At 44.9% G+C, this 9174-nt stretch overlaps 1 protein-coding gene and 1 long non-coding RNA gene across 3 annotated transcripts in view; one reads left to right on the forward strand and one right to left on the reverse strand.

The window, feature by feature from the left end:
* The window catches only part of LOC138825567 (integrin alpha-M-like), a 27450-nt gene extending 24976 nt beyond the window's left edge, over positions 1–2474 (forward strand). The window contains exon 30 of the mRNA XM_070020214.1: positions 1389–2474. Within this exon, the coding sequence (XP_069876315.1) occupies positions 1389–1460 (72 nt within the window). The 3' untranslated portion in view covers positions 1461–2474. The remainder of the gene's footprint in view (positions 1–1388) is intronic.
* LOC138825568 (uncharacterized) overlaps positions 1–7269 on the reverse strand; it is a 15605-nt gene extending 8336 nt beyond the window's left edge. For both annotated transcript variants that reach the window (XR_011371432.1, XR_011371433.1), the window contains exon 1: positions 7061–7269. This is a non-coding gene — a long non-coding RNA (uncharacterized lncRNA). The remainder of the gene's footprint in view (positions 1–7060) is intronic.
* Positions 7270–9174: the final 1905 nt, after the last annotated feature.

The raw sequence follows: 9174 nt of genomic DNA on the forward strand, positions 1-9174 counted from the left end.
ATATATATATATATATATATATATATAAAACCTATATATCAATATATTTATGTACCTATAACATTTATATATAATTCCTATTATTTATTAGCTATATACAAATAAATGAGCCAGGTGCTGGTGGCAGCCCCTCATGAGACTTTTTATTGCCAATGAAACAGCAAAAAGCTGGAAGTAGAGATGGTAGAGTACCTTTTGAATGAAAAAAACCCAAGAGACAGTGCTTAGACTCTGAGTTCAAGCCCCAGTCCTGGCACACCCATACAAAAAATAATGACAATGAGATAATAAAATATACTATTAAGAACTGGGAAGGTGGCTCAGTGGTAGAGCGCTTCCCTTGCGTGCCTGTGGCCCTGGGTTTGATTCCTCAGCACCACATAAGCAAAAAGAAAAAGGCCGGAAGTGGCGCTGTGGCTCAAATGGTAGAGCGCTAGCCTTGAGCTGAAGAGCTGAGGGACAGCGCCCAGGCCCAGAGTTCAGGCCCCATGACCGGACCCAAAAAAATAAAATAAAATATTAAGTATTAATACAATGAAAATAAATAATAAATACACAATCCTGCCAGTCCTGGGGTTTGAACTCAAGGTATCATGCTTGCTAGGCAGATACAACTTGGCTCCTCACTCCTGTCTTTGATGCTTTGGTCAGTTTTGAGATAGGGTCTTGCATTTTAGCCTGGGTCAGCCTGGACTGCAATCCCCTTATTTGTGCAGCCTGTGTGGCTGAGATGGTACGCATGAACCACTTGCCCTCAGCTTTATTTTTATTGTTGAGATGGGGTTTGTCTTACTTGTTACCTCAAGATGGCCTTCCATATCTCTGAGTCTGTGACTCAGTTGGTTTTCCATGTTGCTGCCTTCCAACTAGTTGGGATTACAGGAGTGAGCCATGATACCTGGTTCTTGTTATATCTTATATTTCCTAGCCTCAACACAACAGTGATGCAATTTTTCTCACAGCCTTGCTTTCTACAGGACTTTCCTGTACTCTGCACCATTTCTTTTTCTTTTTGTCAGTTGTGGGGCTTGAACTCTGGGCCTGGGCACTGTCACTGAGCTCTTTAGCTCAAGACTAGCACTCTACCACTTTGAGCCACTTTGAGTCACTTAGAGCCACTTTTGGTTTTCTGAATCTCACAGACTTTCCTGCCCAGGCTGGCTTTGAACTGTGATCCTCTGATCTCAGTCTCCTGCACAGCTAGGATGACAGGTGTGAGCCACTGGTGCCTGGCTTCTGCACTATTTCTTTTTGCCCCTTCTCGGCCCTTTTGACTTTGACTTTCTTCCTGGTTTGTCTGACTTTTACATGTGATTACCCTCCCCGCCTCCCTTCCCCCTCCTGCTTCTTCAGCCTGACTCTCTCTCTCTCTCTCTCTGTTCTGACAGCTCGGCTTCTTCAAGCGGCAGTACAAGGACATGATGGGTGAAGCTGCTCCCCAAGAGACACCGCCCCAGTAACAAGCCTTCCATGAAGTAGCCTTTCCAGCAGCAAACTGGACTATCATGCCAGTCCCTCAGGCTGCTAGACAGACATGTCCTAGAGGAGACTGGGTGTTGAGATGGAACCTTCTCTAGCTTTCTATCCTAGAGTCTGTATGTCTGCATGTATGTCTGCGTGTGTGTGTGTGATCTGTAATTCAAGTGTCTTTTGCCTGTGGGTGTCCAACACAGTGCGTTCTCTTGGGCAGAAGGAACTTGCTCAGCTTCCCTGTGAGTGGTGAAGATGCTGGTGGACCTTTGTTTGAGGGCGGATGTAGAGGGAAGTGAGCCTGTGCTCTTTGTGGAAGGAAGTGGGGCAGTGTGTGGGCAAGCCTGCAGACAGGAGGGGCCTGTGGAGCCAGCCCTGAGTGGACCCAAGGGGTAGAACCAAGAACCCAGGAGCTGATGAGCCTCTCTGACTCAAATCAGAGTCCTGGGTCCCAGTAAAGACATCTAGTGAAGAATGAGACATCTCCCTTCTACCTAAGCATTCGTCACACTGATGATACCTTTAGCCTTTCAAAATCTTCCCATTGTACTAGAAATCAAAAGACACAGTCAGGCATCTATGAAAAACAGTCTCCTTTCCTAGCTAGTGAACTCTTCTTCTCAGGGACAGTGAGGGCTGCGTTAGATTTGATTCTCCTTCAGCAAAATTCAAGGCCATGTACAAATAGTCACACAGGTGCACACATACCCACAAGCTGTTTTACACACATGCTAGCAACTTTACCCTGTACTGTAGCTTGCATTGTTTTGGTCATTAATATGGCTCAGATCATTTCACATCAAGTCAGACTTTCTCATTCCTGTATACGACTGCATAGTATTCCATTGTGTGTATGTATCATGCTACAAATAATCAGTCTCGTGGCGGGGGGGGGGCATGTAGTTGAGGAGGTGGGAGGTACGGGATGGTAGGGGAAAAACAAAGGAGGAGGCAACAATGCTGGATAAGAAATGCACTCATTACCTTGCTCATGTAACTGTAACCCCTCTGTACAGTATTTTCACAATAAAAAACTTACTTAAAAACTAATCAGTCTCCTTTAGATATATACCTTCCAGCCTCTCACTGTGACTAAATAATACTGAATAAATAAAGTGGACAAATGTCATTTTTTATAGAGGTATAAAGATAACTTACAGTATAGGTTTCTAGAAGTTTGGGTTCTCTCTGAAGCAAATCTAAGACAAAAAACTAGAATGCGAGAGCTGGGCCCAGCCAGTGACTCATGCCTGTAATCCTACCTATTTAAGGAGTTGGGACCTTCGGATCAAGATTCAAAGCCAGCACAAGGAAGAAAGTCTGTGAGACTCTTATCTCTAATTAACCTCCACCAAAAAAAAAGGCCAGAAGTGGAGCTGTGGCTCAAGTGGTAGAGCACCAGTCTTGAGTGTAAAAGCTTAGGGACAGTGCCCAGGTCCCAAGTTCAAGCCCCAGTACCTCTTGCACATGCACAAAAATAGTTAAATACAGTAATTTGTGACAATATGGGTAGAAATAGAAGTCAGAAAGTATATACAATGGGTGTATGTACATTGAAACATCATACAAAACACCTATAAATAAGCTTTTGTATCAATTCAAGATTTTAATTTTTGTGTGCCAGTACTGAGGCTTGAATCCAGGGCCTGGATGTTATCCCTGAGCCTCTTTGTGCTCCAGGCTAGCATTCTACCACTAGCGTCACACCTCTACTTCTGGCTTTTTGGTGGTGAATGGGAGATAAAAATGTCTCAATTTTCCTATTCAGGCTGGCTTTGAACCTTGATCCTTAGATCTCAGCCTCCTGAGTAGCTAGGATCACAGGCATGAGCCATGGATATCTTGGCTGTCTGATTACGTTTTAAAAAAAATATTAAAAGCTGGGTGCCGGTGGCTCACGCCTGTAATCCTAGTTACTCAGGAGGCTGAGATCTGCAGATTGTGGTTCAAAGCCAGCCTGGGCAGGAAAGTCCATGAGACTCTTATCTCCAATTAAACCAACCAAAAACTGGAAGTGGCACTGTGGCTCAAGTGGTAGAGCGCTAGCCTTGAGCTGAAGAGCTAAGGGACAACATTCAGGCCCAGAGTTCAAGCCCCATGACCACTAGCACCACCAACAAAAGATATTAAAAACTTAAAAGCAGAAAGGCTGATAGTTAAAGCCTTCCCCTTGCCCTTGGCTTCTACTCACTTTCATGACAAACAGTGGTCAGTACATTTTCTTAGGTACTGTGCTGAGTGGCAGTGGAGAATGAGACAGAGTGACTCAGTGCTCTGCAGAAGTTCACTTGCCTGGGTAACATGCTGTCATTCACCAGTCGTTCATTCTGTGCCTCTTATTGCTGAGTCTGGGGCCATTTAGAGTTGAGGTCACAGTCTCTATGTCAAAAGAAACCTGTGGTCCCCACCCCTCACACACACTTGCTAGATTCAAGTAAGTATTCCATTATTGTTCCTTCCCACTCCCCCCTGCACACCTCTGCCTGTGACTCACCAAAGCAGACGTCACCACTTCCTTCCTAGGGCCACTCTGCTGTCTAGGAAAACTTCTGGGGTGTGATCACCTTTGAGAGTGTGCTTTCCCTGACAGCTGTGACCTTTTCCTGTTTATTTCCCAGAGTGGCTAATCCAGAGCCTGGATCATGTGACACACGGATCTCATGTGTGTGTGTGTGTGTGTGTGTGTGTGTGTGTGTGTGTGCAGACGTGGGATGGATGAGTGACTCATTGTTACACAGGCAGTCAATGAGGAAGAGCAAAAAAGAGAGAAAGGAAATCGTTGGCAGTGTCTTACAATGGCTGTATCTTGAACTCCTCCCCAGCATAGTCAGATGACTGGAGTGCTCTGGGCTTCACTTCTGCATTTGTAATACGAAGGATGATAGAAATCCCCTTTGACCAACTCTGCAGAGCTGTTGCAAGGATCCAATGAATTAAGGCAATAAACAGCCAGATGTTGGTGGCTCACACCTCTAAACTTAGTTTCTCAGGAGGCTGAGATCAGAGGATCACAGTTCAAAGCCAGTCCTGGGCAGGAAAGTCTGTGAGACTTATCTCCAATGAACCCCCAGAAAATTGGAAGTGAGCAATGGCTCAGAGTGCTAGCCTTCCACAAAAAAAGTTTGGGGACCCTGAGTTCAAGGCCCACAAGCCACTGGGGAAAAACACTTCTGAAAGTGAGGAGACATTGCACATTGGCAGTTGAGGCTGTGGAGCTGAGCAGGGCTGAGGGATCCAAGCTTAGGGCTTTTATCCATGGGTTTTTTGTTCCCTTTCCCCCACAGAAAGCAAACAGCGAGGAGACAGCCTCAAAACCATCCAGTACTACTTAGCTAAGGCAAATCAGACCTGAATTCAAGATTCAAGTGCCCACTTCTTTCTTTTTCTTTTTTCTTTTTTGCTGGCCCTGGGCTAGAACTCAGAGCCTAGGTACTATCCCTGAGTTCTTTTGCTCAAGGTTCACACTCTACTACTTTTAGCCACAGCTCCACTTCTGATTTTCTGGTGGTTCATTGGAGATAAGCACCTCAGAGACTTTCCTTCTCCAGTCTGGTTTTGAATCTCAATCCTCAGATCTCAGCCTCCTGATTAGCCTCAGGCATGAGCCACCAGCGCCCAGCTTTCAAGTGCTGGCTTCTGATCTTGTTTCTTTACCCTCACTCCATCCCTACAGGTGCCAGATCAGACTTGTCCCTCCTGCCCACCAGCTAGGAGCTTCTTCTCCAGCACCTCTGAGCTCAGGGGCAGAGTGGAAGGTTACTGGGCCAGGACAGCTGTCTTCTCTGCCCTTGGTGTCTTGCCATAAAACACCAGCTGTTCTATACTTTTCTCGTCTCATATAGTCCTTGGGGAAAACTAGCTGTCTTTTTCATTTTTTGTCAGTTGTGGGGCTTGAACTCTGAACCTGGGCACTGTCCCTGAGCTCTTCAGCTCAAGGCTAGCACTCTACCACTTGAGCCACAGTGCCACTTCTGGTTTTCTAGTGGTTTATTAGAGATAAGAGTCTCATGGACTTTCCTGCCCGGGTTGGCTTTGAACCATGATCCTCAGATCTCAGCCTCCTGAGTAGCTAGGATTACAGGCATGGGCCACTGGCGCCTGGCTAAAATGAGCTGTCTTATTTTGCCTTTACTCTGATTAGAAGTCACCTGGAGGGGTGACTTGGGCAGTAGAGTACCAGTCAGTGAATGAAAGCATCAGATCCTGAGTCTGAGTACCACGTTTATACAAAAACAACAACCATAAAGTCACCTGAAGTATCATGCATGGCAATGCAATGGGATTTTCTTCCAGACTCTTTGCCTTCTCCCAGTGGACCCAACCCTGAGGAAATGAAATAAGGAAGAGGCTAGGAGGCGGGGCGTCTTAGAAGGGTGACGTCTCTCTGGCATCTCCCCATCTGTCAGAACTGCGGCATCTCCCAGAAGAATCTGGACTATTTTTCTTTTCTCTTTGGAGAGACTTTCTGGTATAATTTCCTCCTTGGAATTCTATCTTCCCTTCCTCTTTCTGTCTGGGTCTCTCCCTCTCTTTATGTCTCTGTTTGCTGCTGGTATCTCTCTCTCTGTCTCTTTTTTCTAAAAAAATAAGTTTTTTTTAAAAATTGTGAAAATACCATACAGAAGGGTTACAATTACATGAGCAAGGTAATGAGTATATTTCTTATCAAGCATTGTTGCCTCCTCCTTTGCTTTTCCCTTACTCCCCCTGCCCTCCCATCTCCACAACTACCCCCCCCCCCAACCAAAGTTGTAAAGTTCGTTTTTCGACATAGCATCTTGTACATACATCTCAATGGGTCCACCTGTATCCCTGTTTAAACAATTTGTTTTTTCCCTTCCCCTTCCCAAATTATAGCAACATCAAATACAGTGAAAACAGGGGTTATACTGCAGGAGGGACATAGAAAGCAACAAAAAAACCACCTTATAAATATGTTAGAAACAATAGCAAGCAAGAAAAACCACTTGAGTCCTTATCTTGGGGTTCATTTTGCCTAACATCATCTTATCTGAGTTTCTCTGCTTGCCTCAGTCTGTCTCTCTTTCTCTCTCTCTCCCTACCTCCACTCCCTCCCTTCGAGTTTTTTTTTTTTTTTTTGCCAGTCTTGGGGCTTGAACTCAGGGCCTGGACACTCTCCCTGAGCTTCTTTTGCTCAAGGCTAGTGATCTACAGTCACAGCTCTATTTCTAACTTTTTTGTAATTTATTAAAGATAAGAGTCTCACAGACTTTCCTGCCCAGGCTGGCTTTGATGCGTGATCCTCACATCTCAGCCTTCTGAGTAGTTAGGATTACAGGCTTGAATCACCAGCACCCGACACCCTTAACTTTTTCAATCAAGGTTGCCATTCTACTGCTTGAACCACACTCGCATTTCCATTATTCTTCTCATTAGTTGGAGAACAGACTCTCACAGACTTTCCTGCCTATGATGGCTTCAAACTGTGATCCTCAGTTCTCAGCCTCCTAAGTAGAATTACAGGAAGGAGCCACTAGTGCCTGGCCTTTAGCTCTCTTCTTTAGCTTTAAATATTCCTCCACCTTTATGCAGCCCATATTACATTTGAGCCTTCTTCAGAGCTGCTCACCTCCAGGAGATTGTGTGCATGTTCCTTACCCTCTCGCTGTCACCGACACCTTCTGTTGCCTGAGCCAGGCTCTCCTTCATTCTTTCCTCACTTGATGGAATTCTGTGACAGAGCTAGCTCTTCTCCAGCTGCCAGGACTTCTTTCCCCTGTACATCTTTCCCCTCACATTGAGGCCTCTTCTTCCCTTGTCCTAATCTGCTGCTGTGTGGCCAGCACGAATGCTTCCCCAGGACCCACCCACCCACCCAAGGCCCATCCTTCTCCTCCCTCTTCATGCTCTTACACTGGGTACAGAACACATCTCTATCCTAGACTCTTTTTTCTGAAGTCTGCTGGCAGGCCTGGCAGGTAGGCCCCGCCCACCTGTCATCCATCCATCATGGCATAATAACACCTAAGAAGAAAACCACACATTCTTCTTTTACTTTAACTTTCCACCCTCAGTAGGAGGTGTTGACTTAAAAAAAAATCACATCCCTTCTGCAGAAAAGGGAACTGAAAACTTAAAATAAACCAAGCGAGCCAAATGAGAAACCAAGTAAAGCATTCCATTCTGGTTTTTCTCATGGCTTAACTGGCCACCCACAGCCCCCTGAGACCCCCTTCTGAATGTCCTGACTTTCAGTTAGTTCACTTTTGACTTTCAATTAAAAAAAATCTTCTTATCATTTAAAAACAAAGATATCTCCAGGTGCTAGTGGCTCATACCTGTAATCCTAGCTACTCAGGAGGCTGAAGTCTGAGGATCACAGTTCAAAGTCAGCCCAAGCAAGAAAGTCCATGAGACTCTTATCTCCAATAAACCACCAGAAAACTGGAAGGGAAGTGGAATAATGGCTAAGTAGTAGAGTACTAGCCTTGAGCCAAAGAGCTCATGGATAGCTCCCAATCCCTGAGTTCAAGCCTCATGACCTACAAAAAACAAACTAAAAAAAAAGAGAGAAAGAAAGAAAAGTAAAGGAATATTAATTGAGTTTCCAAAGCAGTGGCCCAACAGGCTGGGGACATGGCTCAAGTGGTAAAACACCTGCTTAGCAAGTGTGAGGCCCTGAGTTCAAACCCCAGTATCATCAAAGCAGTACCCAACACATCAGGAGATCTGGAAGATCAGTTCATAGCGGAAGCTGAGCATGTAATCCCAAGTTCTGGGCCTTAGGTAATCAATTAAAAAATAAGAGAAATACTTCCTGGCTGGGAATGTGGCTTAGTGGTAGAGTGCTTGCCTAGCATGCATGAAGCCCTGGGTTTGACCCCTCAGTACCTGTTTCACAGAAAAAACCTGGAAGTGATGCCGTGGCTCAAGTGGTAGAGTGCTAGCCTTGAGCAAAAGAAGCTCAGGGACAGTGTCCAGGCCCTGAGTTCAAGCCCCAGGACTGGCAAAAAACCAATAAATAGATAAAAGAAAAGAAAAAAGAAATACTTCCTAAAAACAACAACCAACACTAAAATCCTCAAAAGTAATAAAGTCTCACAATGACATTTCCATACACATAAATGCATACACATGTCCTTTGATCCTATTCTCCTCCTTTATTACCATTTCTTTTTGCCCAAAGATGTCTTTATTGAGTTTAAGTAACTACAATATATTTCACAATACAACAGTGTAGTTATACTTAGCTAAAGTCACCAACACATTTTAACCTTCACGATGACAATCATCATCATTCTAATCTACAAAGTTTATGAACTCTACAAACATTAACAGTAACCTAGATTGGGTGATATGTACATTTCTTTCTTTTTGCTTAATATCGGCTGTTCCCTCTTTCTCTCTCATGTCCTTTCTCCCATCACAGGCCTTGAGTTGCTTAGTTCACTTTCAGCAGTGTCCAGTGCAGCTGATGGGCCTCTCTGCTGTCATGTTTCACCTGCTTTCCGCGGATTCTGTGTCCCCCTGCCAGCTTCCCTCCGATGCGCATGTGTATATACCGTATATGATATTACCCCTTACACTCCCCTACTTTCCCCTTCCCTGTCCCTAATTGCTCCAGCCCTTTACTTCGGTGCCTTTTTCTCTACATCCTCAATTCCACATGTGAGGGAAAGCATGTGCCACACTTGACTTTCTGAGTCTGGCTTATTTCACAGAACATTATGATCTCCAGTTCCC

Source organism: Dipodomys merriami, unplaced genomic scaffold (assembly GCF_024711535.1).
Source record: "Dipodomys merriami isolate MVZ:Mamm:240054 unplaced genomic scaffold, mDipMer1.0.p SCAF_138, whole genome shotgun sequence".
Lineage (NCBI taxonomy): Eukaryota > Metazoa > Chordata > Mammalia > Rodentia > Heteromyidae > Dipodomys > Dipodomys merriami.